The 19610-nt window shown below is 42.3% G+C and overlaps 1 protein-coding gene across 1 annotated transcript; it reads left to right on the top strand.

Moving 5' to 3' along the window:
* Positions 1 to 3990: 3990 nt before the first annotated feature.
* LOC141148160 (uncharacterized) lies at positions 3991 to 17906 on the top strand. Its single transcript, XM_073635342.1, has 4 exons — positions 3991 to 4452; positions 7224 to 7347; positions 10976 to 11049; positions 15601 to 17906. The coding sequence occupies exons 1-4, from the start codon at positions 4125 to 4127 to the stop codon at positions 16146 to 16148; spliced, it is 1074 nt and encodes a 357-aa protein (XP_073491443.1). The 5' UTR covers positions 3991 to 4124; the 3' UTR covers positions 16149 to 17906.
* Positions 17907 to 19610: the final 1704 nt, after the last annotated feature.

Here is a 19610-nt window from a genome sequence, read left to right as displayed (position 1 = left end):
TTTACTCCCCATCAAGTTGTCTGCGTTGATGAGTCCCTGATTAAATTTTCTGGCCGCTTGTCATTCAAACAGTACCTTCCCAGCAAGCGTGCCAGATACGGGGTCAAGATGTATAAGCTCTGTGACAGGGCCACAGGCTATACATGTAGCTTTATGGTTTACGAGTGCAAAGATAGTCACATAGAGCTGACAAACTGCCCTGACTACATAGGGAGCACTGGCAAGATTGTGTGGGACTTGGTGTCACCCTTATTCGGAAAGGGGTACCACTTGTACGTGGACAATTATTACACGAGCGTGCCACTTTTTAGCCACTTGTTTGATCATCAGATTGGAGCAGGTGGCACCGTGTGACCTAATCACCCGGGCTTTCCCCAGTGGCTTGTAGATTCCCATCTTAGGCTGGGGGAGAGAGCCTGCTTCAAGTGTAATAACTTGCTCGCTATGAAGTGGAGGGATAAGAAGAATGTTTTCGTTCTTACCTCCCTTCATGCAGACACGGCGGTCCAAATTACTACGGCGACTGGTGTTGTGGAGAAACCCCTCTGTGTCCACGAATACAACCTTAATATGGGAGGGGTGGACCTCAACGACCAGTTGTTGGCGCCGTACCTAGTTGCCCGTAAGGCCAGACGCTGGTACAAAAAAGTGTCTGTTTATTTATTTCAATTGGCTTTGCTGAACGCTCATGTGCTATACAGAGCTTCAGGATGGACTGGATCCTTCCTTAAATTCCAGGAAAAGATCGTCAGAGCCCTTTTGTTTCCAGATGGTGCTCCACTTCACCTTTCCAATCCAAATGCAGTAAGCTGGCTGCATAAGAGGCATTTTCCTCATGTCCTCTCTGATATGTCGTGTCTGTAGAAAGCGTGGATTTAGGCGTGACGCTCGCTTTTATTGTCCCTCCTGTCCTGAACAACCTGGTCTTTGCATTGGTGACTGTTTCGAACGCTATCACACACTACTTGAGTATTAGCGTAGGGTACAGCACCACACAGTCATAGGCACACGTTCACAGGGTCTCGGGGTCTCGAAAGATGTGATGGCCATCACATTTTGAGAGACCCTAATCTGCAACGTTCAGTTTATATTTTTATTTACAGTTTTTATATAAGTGAAAAAAGTGAAAAAAAAACACGCAAAAAAATTAAAAAGCCAAAAATAGTTGTGGTTGTATTTTTCTTCTCTCTCTCTATTGGTCTCTCTCTTATGTTCACTCTCTACTTTCCACTCTACTGTTCGCTCACTATTGTTCTATATCTATCGTTCTCTCTTGCTTTTATTTTTACTATGTTTTATTGTATTTGCTTTGCAGGTATGGTATGTTATACTGTAATGTTTATTTTATTGTTAACCATCATTTGCTTAGCAGGTACGCCATTCAGCTGCAGCGCGGATTTATTTATCTTAACAGCAACAGTGTTTTCTCCCGTGATAGATAAAGCCGTGATTCCAGCACTGTAGGAGGTGATTTCACCACCACAGTTAAAAAAAGAGAATATATGCCGAAGCATGGGGGCAGCAGGGGCGGAGGAGCGATTTGCTACTAACTTTTTGGGGCGGATGCCCCCATGCTTCGGCATATATATGTTTTAGGCACACATTGCGTTAAAAAATGTTTTATTTTTTACAATTTTTTTTTATTTGCTTTGCAAATACAAAAAAAAAAATGGTGCATGTATGTCCATCATTAGAAGTGGGTGGATGAAGGGAGGTATTCTAATGGTGGTCATACCCACCGATCAATCTCTTTTTTTTCGTTCAGCCCACAGGCTGTATGAAAAAAAGTTTACAATATATGCCCAACAAGGACCAGCAACGTACTGGTATTTTGCTGGACTTTGAGTGGTTATACCAGAATGATGCCTGCAGGTTTAGGTATCATCTTGGTATCATTCTTTTCAGCCAGCGGTCGGCTTTCATGTAAAAGCAATCCTAGCTGCTAATTAGCCTCTAGACTGCTTTTACAAGCAGTGGGAGCGAATGTCCCCCCCACCGTCTTCCATGTTTTTCTCTGGCTCTCCTGTCTCAACAGGGAACCTGAGAATGCAGCCGGTGGTTCCACCAGCTGACCATAGAGCTGATCAGAGACCAGAATGGCTCCAATCATCTCTATGGCCTAAGAAACTGAAAGCTTTGAGCATTTCATGACTAATTTTCAATCAAACTGGTCTGACGGGATGGGATGAATCCGTCGGACAATTTCGACCGTGTGTGGGCTTCATCGGACCTGCAGCGGACCTTTTCTGTCGAAAATCAGACGGACTTTAGATTTAAAACATGTTTCAAATCTTTCCAACGGATTCGAGTTCGGTCGAAAAATCTGTTCGTCTGTATGCTAGTACGATGGATGAAAACCGACGCTAGGGCAGCCATTGGCTACTGGCTATGAACTTCCTTATTTTAGTCCGGTCGTACGTCATTCAAAATGTGTATAAACACATTTTGAAAAAAAAAACAATCTTTTTTACTTTTTGCTATAAAAAATATCCAAAAATTTCTTCATCAGTTTAGGCCAATATGTATGCTTCTACATATTTTTGGTAAAACAAAATCACAATAAGCGTATATTGATTGATCTGTGCAAAAGTTATAGCATCTACAAAATAGGGGATAGATTTATGGCATTTTTATTATTTATTTATTTTTACTAGTAATGGCAGTGATCTGTGATTTTTTGCGGGACTGCGACATTGCAGCAGACAGATCAGACACTTTTTTGGGATCCTTGACATTTATACATCGATCAGTGCTATAAAAATGCACTGATTACTGTGTAAATGTCACTGGTAGGGAAGGGGTTAACACTAGGGGGAGACCAAGGGGTTAAATGTGTTCCCTCGTTAGTGTTTCTTACTGTGGGGGGGAGGGGACTGAATGGGGGGAGGAAACACATCGCTGTTCGCAATTACTACAAACAGCAGATCTGTCTCTCCTGTTAGTACGAGGATTTGTGTGTTTACATACACAAATCCCCGATCTGGCTCTCGTGCCCACGATTGCGGTTGGCCGGCGGCGATCACGCCCCCCCCCTCCACAATGGTAAGTATTCCCTGCAGTAGTTCTTGTCTCTGCCCCTCCCATAAAGGTGAGATTTCCTGCAGTAGTTTGTGTCTCTGCCCCTCCCACAAAGATAAGATTTCCTGTAGTAGTTTGTGTCTCTGGTCCTGCCACAATGGTGAGATTTCCCTGCAGTAGTTTGTGTCTCTGCCCCTCCTACAATGGGGAGATTTCCTGCAGTAGTTTGTGTCTCTGCCCCTCCCACAATGATGAGATTTCCTATAGTAGTTTGTGTCTCTGGTCCTCCCACAATGGTGGGATTTCCTGCAGTAGTTTGTGTCTATGCCCCTCCCACAAAGATAAGATTTCCTGTTGTAGTTTGTGTCTCTGGTCCTCCCACAATGGTGAGATTTCCCTGCAGTAGTTTGTGTCTCTGCCCCTCCCACAATGATGAGATTTCCTGTAGTAGTTTGTGTCTCTGGTCCTCCCACAATGGTGGGATTTCCTGCAGTAGTTTGTGTATCTGCTCCTCCCACAATGGTGAGATTTCCCTGCAGTAGTTTGTGTCTCTGCCCCTCCCACAATGGTGAGATTTCCCTGCAGTAGTTTGTGTCTCTGCCCCTCCCACAATGGTGAGATTTCCCTGCAGTAGTTTGTGTCTCTGCCCCTCCCACAATGGGGAGATTTCCTGCAGTAGTTTGTGTCTCTGCCCCTCCCACAATTAATTCTTATAATCATGTTGGATGAAATAATGCTGCTGACACCTAAATTGCTTTGGGATTCTCTCCTCTGATTCTGAATTTCCACCTCCCATTACTATACTCTCTGGTAGAAGTTAACAAATAGATCATTTATGACAGATATTGAACTAAACTGGTTCTCTTGTGACAAAGGTTGTAGGAGGACATCCTAGAGCTTTCCTTATTGATATAACTTTAATGACTTTAATCTTTGTACTTTTGACTTCAGGCCATAAGGAAGAACCTTAAGGCAATTGCTGGAGATATACACTATCAGTTGAAAATTACCGTAGTAGGAAGTTCTTTTTCAAAGTATAAAGACAAAGAGCATTGGGATTTCCATTCACTGCAGTCATAAGAAGGACATAATTCCCGGAGGTAGACATGGATATGGACGAGCTCAGACCATTCATTAATAATTTTAGCTTTGATAGATGCAAAAGGGGCAACCAGGGCTTCAACCGATGCCTCATCCAGCTGTTCGGGTTGGCGGGACATGGAAAGTCTTCATTCATTAACACCTGTATATACGTCTGGCAAGATGGTGAATATCAGAACTGGGCAAAGGCGGATGAAACGCATGGAGGTCACCATGGAGGCCATACATTGGAGAGAATTCCACACAAAATCACAAGTAACATCATGCTGGTGGATAATCGAGGGTTGCCGAAAATGGACGGATATGGGAGTGGAGAGATCTTTGCACAGCTCGGTGAGTGTGAATAGATCATATGATTACGTTGTTTGTAGAAATGAAGTATTATATAGGAAACTATAAAAAACAGAAGGTGGGGGAAATAATCTCATAGAAAATAGCAACCAGTTTGTTGTCTGTGAAGTTCTAAAGTGGTTGGTGGAAAAAGACAGGGTCTGTTGCTGTGGCCAGAAAGAAAAACTTTAGTGAACAGCATTCTAATGCACCATTCAAGTCAGTGGTTCCCAAACTTTTCTCTCAGTTATTAAAAACAACCGCTGGACCTCACTTTGTAAAAAAGTTATCCTATGTGTAAAAATAATAGCTAGCTAGTTATAAGTATTAGGGCTTGTGTCAGCAAATATAGTATACTTTCAGGTGCATTCGCCTTGTATTTGACATCAGTTTAAAAAAATTGTAATGGTTCGAGTTTTATTTTATATTATATTGATTTTATATTAGAAGTACACTTCTAATATAAACTCAGTGTTTTTCCAGTTTGGTTTTTTTCATACTTACCTTCATTGTGCAGCTCATCTTGCACAGGGTGGCCCCGAACACCGTCTTCTGGGGTCCCCCGGTGGCTCTCGGGGCTCCTCCCCACATCAGATAACCCCCTAGGAGAAACACTCTCCCGAGTGGTTACTTTTCGGGCGCGCTCCCGAGTCCAGCATTCGGCGCGTCCATAGACACAAATGCCGGACTCGGCCCCGCCCCCCCCCCGCCGCCCGCATCATTGGATTTGATTGACAGCAGCTGGAGCCAATGGCTGCGCTGCTATCAATCTATCCAATTAAGAGCCGAGAACTCTGGGCAGGGGAAGAGCGCGTCTTCGGCTGGGAAATTCCAGGGTTTAGGTAAGTGAAACGGGGGTGGGGGGGGTGGGGCTGGGGGGGATGGTCACTGCCAGGTGTTTTTTTCACCTTCAAGGTGAAAAAAACACGAGGGTTTACAACCACTTTAAGATCATTCAGAATTAATTGGCAGGTCTATCTGAACACCTTCTGACTTGCAGTTCTGACTTGCCTTTCACCTGCTTAAAACTGCTTTTGCATTCCTATAAACCTGCATGGGGAAAAAAAAAAATTTAAGGGGAAAATATCTGTCCACACAAGTCCTATTGGAATCCTCTATTGCATACTTGTAGGGAAGAGCTCAAAGTTTGATCCAGACACCTTACTCCTTCACATAGGGGGACATGGTATCTGGGATATTCCAGATTCCAATAAGGACCCCATGCACAGACTCCCACAACCACTGGGCAAGGTTTGTAGGGATGATGTCTTTGTACTCATCAACATGGAAACACGTTGCTTTGCCAGGGGTTGCCCTCCCTGTCAAGGTACCCTCCTTGTTGAGTGCATGTACCCTGCTGTGGTTCAGGAGAGGGCAGGGATACTCCTCCCAGCCCTTTTCTGCCTAGCCCAGCTGCATTCTCAGATAAGGGTCTAGCAAGGAGTTTTGGGGAGACCCCATACTTTTTTTCTTTTTTGGTTGGGTGGGGTTCTCTCTTAAGGTGGAAATAAAGGAGTTGATTTACTAAAGGCAAATCCACTGTGCATTACAAGTCACTGTAGATCTGAGGGGAAGATTTGAAATGAGGGGAAGCTCCGCTGATTTCTATCATCCAATCATGAACAAGCAAAAATGCTGTTTTTTTTATTTTCCTTGCATGTCCCCTCTCAGATTTTACAGCGACTGCACTTCCAAGTGCACAGTGGATTTGCCTTTAGTAAATCAACCTCCCCTAGGGTTGAACTACTAAAGGGGAAAAAGACTGTGCACTCTGCATGAGCAGTTGCTCCAGAGCTTAGTAAATGAGCAGAAACTCTGCTGACTTCCATCATCCAATCATGTGTAAGCAAAAATGCATTTTCTATAAGTTGTCCTTGCACGTGATTGGGTACTCTTTGCAAAGTTATGCCTTACCTCATTTACTAAGCAACTGCACTTTGCAAAGTGCACAGTCTGTTTGCCTTGAGTAAATCAACCCCAAACTGTGCAGGCATCAGAGTAATGATGTGCAGCCTACCATGGAGCGAGTGCATGTAGACAGGAAGTGGCTGATAGAGTGAACTTCCTGTCTAGATGCACTCGCTCCATGGTGGACTGCACACCATTGCCCTGGACCATGCTTGTACATTTTGTGTCACATTGGGAAAATGAGAAAAAAGGTGAAAACAGGACATTGCGGAGGAACAAAAAAACATTGCAATTGTTTATGATGTACAAAACAAACCAAATATTATCCAGGATTTACATCTACATTAAAATCAAATGGAACCCTCATCATTTATTATTATAATGCAGTCAAGCTGCATATACAGCAATACACGTTGTGTTTTTTTTTTTGTAGCAATGTAAGCCAATCAGGGTTTTCTACTATGTACAGGGTACAGGGAACCATCTGATTGGAGGAGAAAGAGTAGAGGTGACCTTCATTATTTCACTTTCCATCCATCCCCACAATCTTATTCTTATGCCGCGTACACACGGTCGGAATTTCCGACAGAAAAAGTCTGATGGGAGCTTTTGGTCAGATATTCCGACCGTGTGTATGCCCCATCTGACTTTTTCTGTCGGCTTTTCCGACGGACTTAGATATAGAACATGTTCTAAATTTTTCCGTCAGAAATACCGAAGGAGTTTACCCCGTTGGCAAGTCTGACTGTGTGTACGCGGCATTAGGGTCAGGTTGGCTTTGCTTCCGAATATTTTTTTTTTTTTGATTTAGAAGTTTTGATCAGGAATTATTCATAGTCATTAATTAAGAGTCTTCTTCCTTCCAGGTAATCTGCTTCCACTGGGGAGAAACGTGGAGTTTACCAAGGGGTTCGGACTTGTTGACAGAATTGTTAGGTCAGAGAAATTAGTGAAAGACTCAGATTTCATTGCCCCCGTCTTTGTACACAGGTAAGTAGGGGACTCCGCCTTAATTTTTTAAAGCTCTGACTTCAATGCCATAAAGATCTTTTTGCACACGTGCCTCTAATATGGTTACAAATTAACATTTTACTTCAAGCGTAACTGTTCTTGGCTGGACATTAACCCCTTCATGATCAAAGGACATTGATACCCACATAGCCACATTCAGCAGGTTCAGTATGTGTGGGTGAACTAAACAATAAATATATAACCAATTTACATGTAAGGCTTTTAGCTGGTGTGCTGATTTGAATACACTGCTCACATTTATTACTAAAAGTGGGCAATAGAGTTGGGCAAATGGTTCGGGCCGAGGAAAAGTTCGGCCTGAACATCGCCTGTTTGCCCATTCAGCGAACACCCTAATTTGCAGGGCAGCTAGCATGCGGTTGTCAGCAAGTGGTTAATATATCCTAAGATCATTGTTTAAATGTAAGCAGTGTAGGTATCTAAATAGGACTTAGTATCAGCCTCTTGCAGTCCCTTACAGCAGACCTAAGACTGGAGGAGAAAGAAAAAATAGGAGACCATAATTTGGTCTGCCATGCAAGGGCTTGTTGATAGTAGAGGAAAGCAATATATGATATATGCTATATATATGCTATATGAGCTCATTGGTCTCCCTCTTCATTGTCCAATCACGGCCTTGGGGAGGGATAAGACCTGTAAATGTTACTAAACTCTGGTAAAGACAAAGTAGGTCCCCTCCTCTACTAGTATCTAGTGTGTGGCAGAGCTGTGAAGATCATAAGACTGATTGGAAGGAAATATAGTGTAAACCCTTTGCAGGTAAAACATCTCCCATATATGTATTTAGTTGGGTTCCTTGAGTTTGTTTGAAAGGCTTTATAGTATTGTATGTGTTAGAAATTCTGTACATAGCCCTACAGAACAGACAGTGCACAGTCCACATGGGCTTTTCTGCTTAAATGCAGACAGGAAATAGGAACTTTTATTCAGGGAAGAAAGGTCATAGAGCATATCATACATGCAGCTACAAACTTATGAGCACTGCCATCTACTGGTTGAAGAATATATCTCTACTAAATACTAATGTACAGTCATTGTTGCACAAAATACAATTCTGTACTCCAACACCCCCCACTCAACAACTATAAATACTAATAATAATACTATAAATCTGTTTCTTGTAAGCAGTTTGGTCCAAGCTTCTGATCCACTTTTATATCTCATGAGTAGGAAGTCTTTGTATCTCATCCCATGAATCTGGCACTGGTTTTTAATGCTACGCGAGCAACATAGGACAGTCGTTTGGCTGGGATGTCTTTATTGCTTCTGGTGTTTTTCCTAATTGAAGCCTCTTGTGTTTCTTCTTTTACAACGTTTGTATTGTCTGAGTTAATTTCTATTTCTGTGTCACTTTGTTGCTTATCTTCATGTGACACTGATGTGGAATCTCCCTCAGTTTGAAGCGTTTGTGTTAGTTCATGAAATTGTCGTTTACTGGTCATCACCTTGCTTGTTTTGTGAGCTTCTTCACTGACAAAAGATTTGTGTCAGGAGCAGGGGCATAGAGCACATTTTTCACAGGTATCTTTCTGGTGACACTCTGGGAAATAGGACAGTAAAGAAAACCATCTCCTCTTCCTTCTGATTCCATTATTTGCCCATTAGATGTGGTGATTTTTTTTTCTATTTTACTCTGGTCAAGGTGAATGAAGACATTTCTTTCATTTGTTATGTCACTCATTGAGGTAGATTTACTAAAACTGGAGAGTGCAAAATCTGGTGCAGCTGTGCATGGAAGCCAATCAGCTTCTAACTTCAGCTTTTTCAATTAGGCTTTGACAATAAAACCTGGAAGCTTACTGAAGGTTTCTATGCAGAGCTGCACCCGATTTTGCACTCTCCAGTTTTAGTAAATCTACCTCATAGTGCCTGACTCAACACACCATGCCTGCAAAGATAAGGTGCGACTTTTGGATTGAAAAACATATAGATTATCTGAAGCATAATCAGTTTCTTCCCTCACACTTTTGGCCCATTGTAGTTTAGTTTTTGCATTCTAGCTTTTCAGATTCTGTAAGCTGGTGTTCAATGACCTTGTTTCTTGCACACAAAACATTCACGTGTTTCTTGTTACTGTTTTTATTCCTATTTTTCGTCTTTAAAGCAGACTCTGCGATAGAAGCACTGACACTATTAATGCCTTCTGTTTTACACCTATATCCATCAACAAGCCCTTAACATATTCCAGTCTCAGTTCATCATCTGGATTTGTGCATCGAGTGCTGTGACATGTGTTTCATGACTTTCTGGTAAGCCACTGAGTAATAGTGCTGCCACATGAAAATCTTTTATTGCTTCTTCTATACCTCTCAGGCATTCAACCATTTCCAAGGTGTGCCTTATGTAATCCTGCATATCCTGGCCTTTAATCAGCTTGGTTTGGTATAGTTTTATAATCAAATACAGTTTATTACTGAGATTAGCTCTTTCATGCACCTTTTCTAATCCTTCCCACATTTCTTTTTCAGTTTCACACTAACATACATGTATGATTTGATCACCTTCTATGCAAAGAGAGGTTGTGCTTGAGGCTTTTTGGTCATTCTCTATCCATTCATCTGAAGGGTTTTCTGGCTTCATTTATACATTTCCACGTACCTTCTCTTATTAGCAGCATTTTCATCTTGAATTTCCAACACTGGTAGTTCTGGTTTGTCAGTTTTGCAAATTGGAGCTTTGTTGCAGATGTGTCACTGGCCATGCTGTATCTTGCACTTGTTTGCTGTAGCTGGCTATGACTGGGTTCTCGCTTTTCTCTGGGTGGGTGTCTGTGCTATGCCTGGGCCCATAACCTGTTAGAAATTCTGAGAAAAGGAATGGGTTAATGGGGGCTACTCCAAAAAATTGTCCTATAACGCCTGTGGTGGTTGAAGGACTATCTCGGTACCCAGTAAATGAAACAGGTTTAGATAAAAATTAAACATGTATTAAGAGAAAAATACATAAAATACAGTAACGACAAAACAATAGAATTGTATGTAATAGCATTAGGTTAACACTTAAGAAGCATAGAACCCATCTGGTAAGTGGGAACACAATGATGTAGGTATAGTTGTGGTCCTCAACATGTTTCGCGACATATGTCGCTTCTTTAGGAGGAATCAACCAAAACATCTAAAGAAAGATACAATCTCATAGTTACAAAATCAAAGAACAAATAAAAAGTCAGTAATGTAGCTAGGCTACCAGTGAACCTTTGATTATGGAGTATTGTGATAGTCAGCGCAACTCACCAATGGAAGCCCAAAATGGCATCAGACGGCATTGGAAACACCTGTTAGAAATTCTGAATAAAGCCCTACAGAACAGACAGTGCACAGTCCACATGGGCTTTGCTGCTTAACTGCAGACAGGAAAGAGAAACTTTTATTCAGGGAAAGACATTGAGCATACCATAGATGCAGCTACAAATGTATAAACGCTGCCATCTACTGGTTAAAGAATATATCTCTACGAAATACTGATGTACAGTAGTTGTAGCACAATTACAATTCTGTATTCCGACAGCATGGCCCCTTTGGTTGAAACTAACTGTATATGCATCAGTACAGCTTTAGAAATTAATGTTTTCATCCCTTTTGTTTAGCGTGAAGCACGTAATTCCCCCCGAGGAAATGAATGAATTGAAGAGCGTTCTTCATACAGCCAGAGAGCTGACTGGTAAGTTCCAACTTTCTTTCTCTGAAATAAAAATTTGGACAAGAATTTTTTAACATAAGGTGACCAATGTCTCAAACCTTCCTCTCTTTGCTTGTCATCCAGTCTTCCCTCTTGATATAGGAAGAAGTATTATTTTTTTCCAACTATCCCTTGTCATCTGTGTATGCAGAAATCACTGCTGCTAATATACAGGAATGGCAATGTCCTGTCCATTGTGGCCACCAACGCTGTCACTTGTCCAGTCAAACATTTTTATTTATTTATTTTGTATAGAATAAAAAGGCCTTAAAAGCTTGGCCAATTTTTTTTTTTTTGTTTGCTGTCTGTGTCTCATTAATTACATCCTATCCATGCAGTACAATAGGAATCAAGGTGGAACTAAACTCTCCCAATCAACACAAACTATTTTTAATCCTTTTGCTGTTAGCATTAATAAATAGGAGGGGTATATTATATTTTCTTGTGTTATATTTTGTTTCACATATCTTCAGCTGCTTGGCCTAGGCCAAAATACATCCCAGAAGTCTTCATGGGAGGAGGGGCTTTTTCAGCGAAGCACACCCTCCTGCCTGCATGCCAGAGCTAAGGACAGTTGGATTCCAGGAAGAAAACGCTCCATTAATCATCTGCCTTACTCAAGATGTCCACTGCTAGAAAATGAGAGGAGGGTGTCTTTGTCAATAAAATAAAGCATGGAGACGCTGATGGATGGGTTGGCTTTGAATACTAAAAATGATGTGTTTTCATAGATTATGAGTGAACGCGGCTCTAGGTCAGTCTCCCATCTCCACCTCCACTAACACACAGACCAGGTTCTGGCCCCGCCCATCACATATTCCAATGGGCAAAAAATAATTCTGGTTGGCCGCACATCCAGTAAAATCACCTTTATTTCAGCAAGTCCATAAAAACATGTCCAAAAACACAGATAGAGGGAAAAAGCATCACCAGCTAACGCGTTTCACGCTCCCTTAGTGCGTAGTCATAGCTCACATACAAATGTCCACTACAGAGATATATATACACATATATATGCAACAATTACTTGTGATTGGAACAATCTGTGTGAAATAATTGGTTTGCGGTTGCCAATAATAATAATAATAATAGGGATGTGAACGCAGAAACTCTAATAAATATAAGAGATATAAAAACATCATAAGAACCATATAAAGAACAGACTGAATACGAAATAAAAATGGAACCCAATTTTTTTAAAAAGTTAGGAAAAATTTGAAAAAAATGTCTATCAGGGTCGCCAGTAGCAAAAGTTTGAAAAAATGGCTATCGGGGTTACCAGTAGCAAAAACCCAGGATGCACATTATTCATTCAGAAAATTTTCATACATCCCATTCATGGTTGAGCCCTGCAGGTTTCCATGTTCCCAGACGGAAAATCCAGAAAACATCCTTTTTACAAAGTCTGAACTTATCACCACCTCTCCTGGGGACGATGACATTTTCTACACCCTATATAGATACAGCTGAGTGGTCACCTGCATGACAACCATTAAAGTGATTAGCTATATTGGTTGAATGTTTCTTGGTAATGTCATAAAGATGGTCATGCAGGCGATCCCTCAACCTGAGGGTAGTACGGCCAACATTCTGAATTTTGCAAAAGGCTGCACGCAGTTGCATATATCAAATACGTAGTGTTACAATTAATGAAGGAAGTAATGTCATAATTTCTGTTGTTACTAATAGAATGCAAAGAGTCTCCCCACTTAATGTGTGAAGAGTAGGGGCAAGTACTAATGCCACATGCAAAAGTGCCTTTGGACTGAAGCACATAGTGTTTTCAGTTTGTGGTGCTCGGTTAGGCCTAGTTTACACTTATTCAAACAGGCTTTGTTAAAGCTCTCTAAACGCCTGTGAAAGCTCCTGTCACTAAATAAAATGGTTAGCTTACAGTCCTTGCTTTTGCTTGGTGATTCGATGAGGCTTTGATGAGGCTTCGGTGGGGCTTTGATGAGGCTTTGGTGGAGCTTCAATGGGGCTTTGATAAGACTTTGATGGGGCTTTGGTGAGACTTTGAGGTGCTTCAATGAGGTTTCAGTGGAATTTTAGTGAGGCTTCAAACAAGATTTGCCATAGACTCCTATGGAGGCTTTGAAGACGTTTTGAAGCACCACTAAAGTTACATGGGGTATAATTTTTGAAGAGAAGCCGAAGCAAAGCAAAAGCAAAAGCAAGGTGTAAGCAGGACTGTACGCTAACCATTTTATTTAGTGACAGGGGCTTTGACTGGCATTCAGAGAGCTTTAACAAAGCATGTCCGAAGCCTTGTTTTGAAGCAAGTGTAAACTAGCTGTTAATGTGCGTTGAAGCCGAAGTAAGTGTAAATGAGCACTTAAAGTGATTGTAAAGGTTTTTTTTTTTTTAAATAACAAACAAATGTCTATACTTACCTGCTCTGTGCAAGGGGTTTTCACAAAGCAGCCCCAATCCCCTTTTCTGGGGTTCCCCAGTGTTGCTCCTGGCCCCTTCTCTTTATCAGGTGCCCCCACGGAGAGCTAATTTCCATGAGGGCACCCATGCAGGTGCTCTCCCGAGTCCTGCTGCTGCGTCTATTGACACAGACAGCAGGACTCGGGCCCCACCATCATATTAATGGGCAGGAATCCAACATGAAGACCATTCCTCTATTGGGAATCCTTGCTTTAAATGTGTAGCGCTACCCCCATAGGAGCCGCTGGAAATTTGCCCAGGTTCATTTTTCAATGATTGTCCCACAGCCAGGCACATGATCACAGTCACTCTTTTCCTCAAAAAACAGTCTAGGGGTGTTGCTGTTTTTGTCGTTTTCATTTTTGGAGCAACTGGGATAGTGTTGAGGGAATTAAACTGGGTACTCCAAAAACAGAACTACTGTATGTGCAGATGGATTACAGTAAACTCCTTTCTGAAAAGCTGAAGCAGAAGTCCTTGCAATTGCAAACTGTGAACTTGTCTTTGTAGTAGAAGCAGTTAAAAGCAAGCTTCTTTCTTTAGTCAAACAAGAGCATTGTCCCCTGACAGAATCAGATAGACTTAGCTCTTCAGGAAACCAACCAATCTCCCCTTTGGTCAACCACACAGCTGACTCTCTAGCACAAGAGGGGTGGCAGCAGGCCCACAGTCTCTAAGATCTCTCACAGCAGTCTGTACTCACAAAGCTCTGGGGAAAGTTTGTTGCCTCCTCCCAACATCCAAGTCACACTTTCCTCCAGTGATACCAGACTAGATCTTCTGCAGACAGCCCCATCAGCCTGTAGTCTCAGCTTCCAAGCATTCAAGTCGACCACCTGAGGCCTCATCACAAATAAGGATGAGCTCAGGTGTGTTCGCAAACAGCACGTGCAGAGCCAGCCAGGAAGTCGGCACTGCAGAGCGCTAATCAAAAACAGTGAGACATTGTCCCGATGCTCGGCTGCAGAGATCGGGAAATGTCTCACTGCTTGTGATTAGCGCTCCCCAGTGCCAACTTCCTGGCGGGCTCGCACGTGCTGTTTGCGAACACGCCTGAGCTCATCCCTACTCACAAACAGTTAGCACAAGCAAGCGTTGACCTGGAGGGAAGCAAGCTCTTCAGGCTGGACTTCCCCTCTGCAGGCAAAGACCCAGCAGCTCTGTGTCTCAGAGTATTTATACAGACTCTCAGCAGTCTTCAGGGCCCTGGGATTGGCCATGGCTGTATCAGTATTCTTGCTGCTATTTGTATTGCTTCACACCTATGTTCCAGAGAGTTCTCCAGCTCTCTGGAAAGCAGAGGAAACAGTCAAAACTAGCAGCAGCTGAAACATTGAACAGACCTAACTAATCGCATACAGCTGCAATGGCTACAGTGAGCACAACTAAATTTACCTAACACAATAATTACTGCCATGCTGGTTACAGTGAAGCGAGCTAAATTTACCTAAATTTAGCTAACAACAAATACTGGAAAGATGTAAAGACCCATGTTCGTGAGTTCGCTCCCCCACTCCCCCCTCCCCCTACCCACCTGCACAAACCCCTCCCGCCCTGCTTTCTACTATCTCTTCCCTGCTGCTCTTAGCACTTTTGGGCAACTTCCTCTTCCCCACTTTACTTTTATTCATCTAGAAAAAGAAAAGGAACGGGGCCACCGGGCTATAGCAACCTGCTTAACCACAGTCAGATACAAGAGACAACCTTGTAGATGAAAGAACCTACATCAGAAACTAAACAGGAAAACCATAGGTAGATATAGAGAAGAAAACCACCTATCTGCTTTGTTTTTTCCAACAGATGACCAAATAGGAAAATGTTGCCACTTAATCAACATCACCCACATGCTGTACCTTTTTTGCACGTACCTTTATCTGTATCTGTATTACTGTTATTTTGAATATACTGTATTGTTGTTGTGGTCTCTGTGGACCTATTCCCCGTTATAAATAAAAAAAAAAAATACAGCTCCTCTGAACATAGTGAGCCAGAACTAATTCTAACTACTCCTAGCACCTATCTAGGAGGGTGCTACACATGTGACCAACACATATGAACTTTTCTATATTTGAATGTAACTCCTTTCTCTTCTCCTTTCAGGGATCTATCCCATTGTGGTTCTCACCCACAAAAACTATGGGAACTTAACTACCGTTGAGTCCTCTTTCAGGGACATGGGCATAGAAAGGATTTTTGCATTTGAAAATTACACCCGTGAAGACAACTTTAAAACCAGAGGAAGACATGAGGAAGTGCTGAAGTTCCTACAGGAAGTTATTAAAGATACTCAGTTTCGGGTAGAACATCAGACACGGAATCCAGTGAAGGAGATGCATGACCGCAAACAGTTTGTCATAAATTACGTTCACCAGAGAGAGAAGAAAATGGAGCAAGAAAATCAGGATAGAAAGAAAGCCTTAGAAAGAGCAATGAGGGAAAAAGAATTAAAAAGACAAGAGGAAGAGTTAGAAAGAGAGAGACAGAGGAGAAGAGAAGCTGAAGAAGCTGAGCTGAGGAAACGGAGAGAAGAGTTGGAGAGGCAGAGATCATTTGAACAAGCCCGAAATAATGAGGAAATCCAGGCACAACAGCAAGCCAAGAACAAAGGAAACAAGAAATTTCTTGGATTGTTTAATAAGAAGAAGTAGAGATCATAAATAAGAATACTCAAAAACATTATAGGCATTCTAGAAAAAAACATATTTGTGCTATATCTATAAGCATCAGGTTGAGGTCTTTCATGGAGTATAAAAAGGGGTGTCTCTGTCTACTGAAAGACACAAGCCTGGTACTGAGTAGTACAGTCTGGAAAACTGTTCTCCACCTCCACAGAATTTTCTACACCTCCATGGAATCTACTGCATCTCCACAGAATATCCTACACCTCCATGGAATCTTCTACACCTCCACAGAATCCTCTACACCTCCACAGAATCCTCTACACCTCCACAGAATCCTCTACACCTCCACAAAATCTGCTACACCTCCACAAAATCCTTTACACTTACAAATAATTTTCTACACCTCTACATAATCCTATACACCTCTACAGAATCTTCTACACCTCCACATAATCTTCTACACCTCTACAAAATCTTCTACGCCTCCACAAAACCTTCTACACCTCAACAGAATCTTCTACACCTCTACATAATCCTCTACACCCCTACAGAACCATCTAACCTCCACAAAACTTTCTACACCTGCACAAAATCTTCTACACCTCCACAGAATCTCCTACACCTCCACAGATGTTTTTCTACAGTTACACAGAATCCTCTACACCTCTACAAAATCTTCTTCACCTACAAATAATTTTCTACACCTCTACATAATCCTATACACCTCCACAGAGTCCTCTACACCTCCACAAAATCTTGTACACCTCCACATAATCTTTTACACCTCTACAAAATCTTCTACGCCTTCACAAAACCTTCTACACCTCAGCAGAATCTTCCACACCTCTACATAATCATTTACACCCCCACAGAACCATCTACACCTCTACAGAATCTTCTACACCTCCACATAATCTCCTACACCTCCACAGATGTTCTTCTACAGTTCCACAGAATCTTCTGCACCTCCAAATAATTTTCTACACCTCTACATAACCCTGTACACCTCCACAGAGTCTTCTACACCTCCACAGAACCATCTACACCTCTACAGAATCTTCTACACCTCTACAGAATCTTCTACACCTCCACATAATCTTCTACACCTCCACAAAACCTTCTACACCTCAAAACCTGGTTCTCTGTCTATTTATCACAGCGCTTCTTCAGTGTCACCTACAACTCTGTCTCCTCCTCTCCATTGCCCCTTTCTGTGGGGGTCCCCCAAGGCTCTGTTCCTGGACCCCTTCTCTTCTCTATCTACACCTCCTCCCTTGGTCACTTGATAACCGCCTACGGCTTCCAATACCACTTATACACTGATGACACCCAAATCTATATGTCTACTCCTCACCTCACTCCTTCAGTCTCCTCTCGCATTACTAACTTACTAACTGACATATCAGCATGGATGTTGCACCACTTCCTTAAACTAAATCTCTCTAAAACTGAGCTATTAATATTCCCCCCCGCCCATGCCAGCCTCCATGACTTTTGCATCAAAATCAACAATGCAACCATCAGTCCCTCCCCTCACGCCAGGGTACTAGGTGTAATCCTAGACTCTGACTTGTCATTTCAGCCTCAAATCCAATCGTTGTCAAAAGTTTGTAGAATTCACCTCCGTAACATCTCTAAAATTCGCCCCTTTTTAACAAATGAAACCATCAAGCTCCTCATTCACTCCCTTGTTATCTCTCGCTTTGACTATTGCAACTCCCTTCTCATTGGCCTACCTCTCCAAAGGCTGCCCCTCTTCAGTCTATCATGAATGCTGCTGCCAGACTTATCAACCTTACCAAGTGTCTACCAACCCTCTACTCCAATCCCTACACTGGCTCCCAATCACCCAGCAAATTAAATTCAAAATACTAACCACAACATACATAGCCATTCACAACTCTGCCCCAAGCTACATCACCAATCTTGTCTCCAAATATCACCCAAATCGACCTCTCCGCTCTTCTCAAGACCTCCTGCTTTCAAGCTCTCTCATCTCCTCCTCCCATGCTCATCTCCAGGATTTCTTCAGAGCCTCTCCCAACCTCTGGAACTCGCTACCTCCATCTATCCGGCTATCCCCTACTCTTGCTACCTTCAGGCGATTTCTGAAAACTCATCTCTTCAGGAAAGCCTATCACGTCTCCAACTAATCTCCTACCACTTCCAACAGCTCATTCCCCACAGTTACAACCTTTTGTACCACCTGCCCCACCCTATTAGATTGTAAGTTCTTCTGAGCAGGGCCCTCTTAATCCTCTTGTATTTTATTGTATTATAACTGTATTGTCTCCCTTTTATATTGTAAAGTGCTGCGTAAACTGTTGGCGCTATATAAATCCTGTATAATGATAATAATAATAACAGAATCTTCTACACCTCTACATAATCCTCTACACCCCCACAGAACCATCTACATCTCCACAAAACCTTCTACACCTCTACAAAATCTTCTACACCTCCACATAATCTCCTACACCTCCACAGATGTTTTTCTACAGTTCCACAGAATCTTCTTTACCTCCAGGGAACTTTCAAAACCTCCACAGAAGCCATCCATGGGTTTTTTCAGTATTTTATTAGCATAACTGAAGCAACAACAAAAGCCTGGAAACTTGAAAGAACTATTTTCTGAACTCCGTATTTTAAGGCTGCTTCTTCGGGTGGATATACCTGCCTGAAATATATAAGGAACATCATAATTTTTTTTCTTCAGATGGACTGCTACGTTTGTTTTACTGTACTGTGTACTTTGTACTAGTGCACACTGCACTGCTACTTATCTAATTAAAGAAATACATGCTATGGGTATTAAAGCTGAACTCCAAGCAAGTTGCTAAATACACATACACAATTTATATAAGAGAGTTGTTTTATCTGCCAAAAGGTTTCCAGTACTGTCCATCCAGTCCTCAAATTTACCAAGCGGCCCCACACAGCACAGCCAGGTAGAAGGCATGACTTACAGTTAAAGCGGACTTCCAGCCGTTTTTGTGTTTATTAAAGGTCAGCAGCTCAAAAAATTGTAGCTGCTGACTTTTAATAAACAGACACTTACCTGTCCCATGATCCCGCGATGTAGCCGCCTGAACCCTTGGTTCTCTCCTTCGCCTCCCCCTGGCATTACAAGTGTCGGCACCAGGCTTTGATAGCTTGCGGCTTCACAGCCAGGTAAGCATGCGTGAGTTGCGCTGCACCTCCTCAATGGTTGCGCAATCTTTTGGGACCTGTGATGTGTCCCAGAAGATTGCAGGAAGGGAGGAGGGGTAGGAGAACTTCCGCTTGAGTCACCTAGGCAGCCCAAGCAGAAGTGGAAGCAGGTACCTCTCAAAACTAAGTACTAACTCCCCCCCACCCCAAAAAAAAAAAAAATGACATGCCAAATGTAGAGGAGTGCTTAAAGCGGAACTTCCCCTTTTAAGTGGAGCTCCGCTTTACAGCTGAAGTTTAGTGCAATTAATAAAAATAAATTATAAAAGCACCAGAGAC

This window comes from Aquarana catesbeiana, linkage group LG06, assembly GCF_042186555.1.
Source record: "Aquarana catesbeiana isolate 2022-GZ linkage group LG06, ASM4218655v1, whole genome shotgun sequence".
In the NCBI taxonomy this organism is placed as follows: Eukaryota; Metazoa; Chordata; class Amphibia; order Anura; family Ranidae; genus Aquarana; species Aquarana catesbeiana.
The sequence above is the reverse complement of the archived record's forward strand: the minus strand, read 5'-3'. Positions and strand labels throughout refer to the sequence as shown.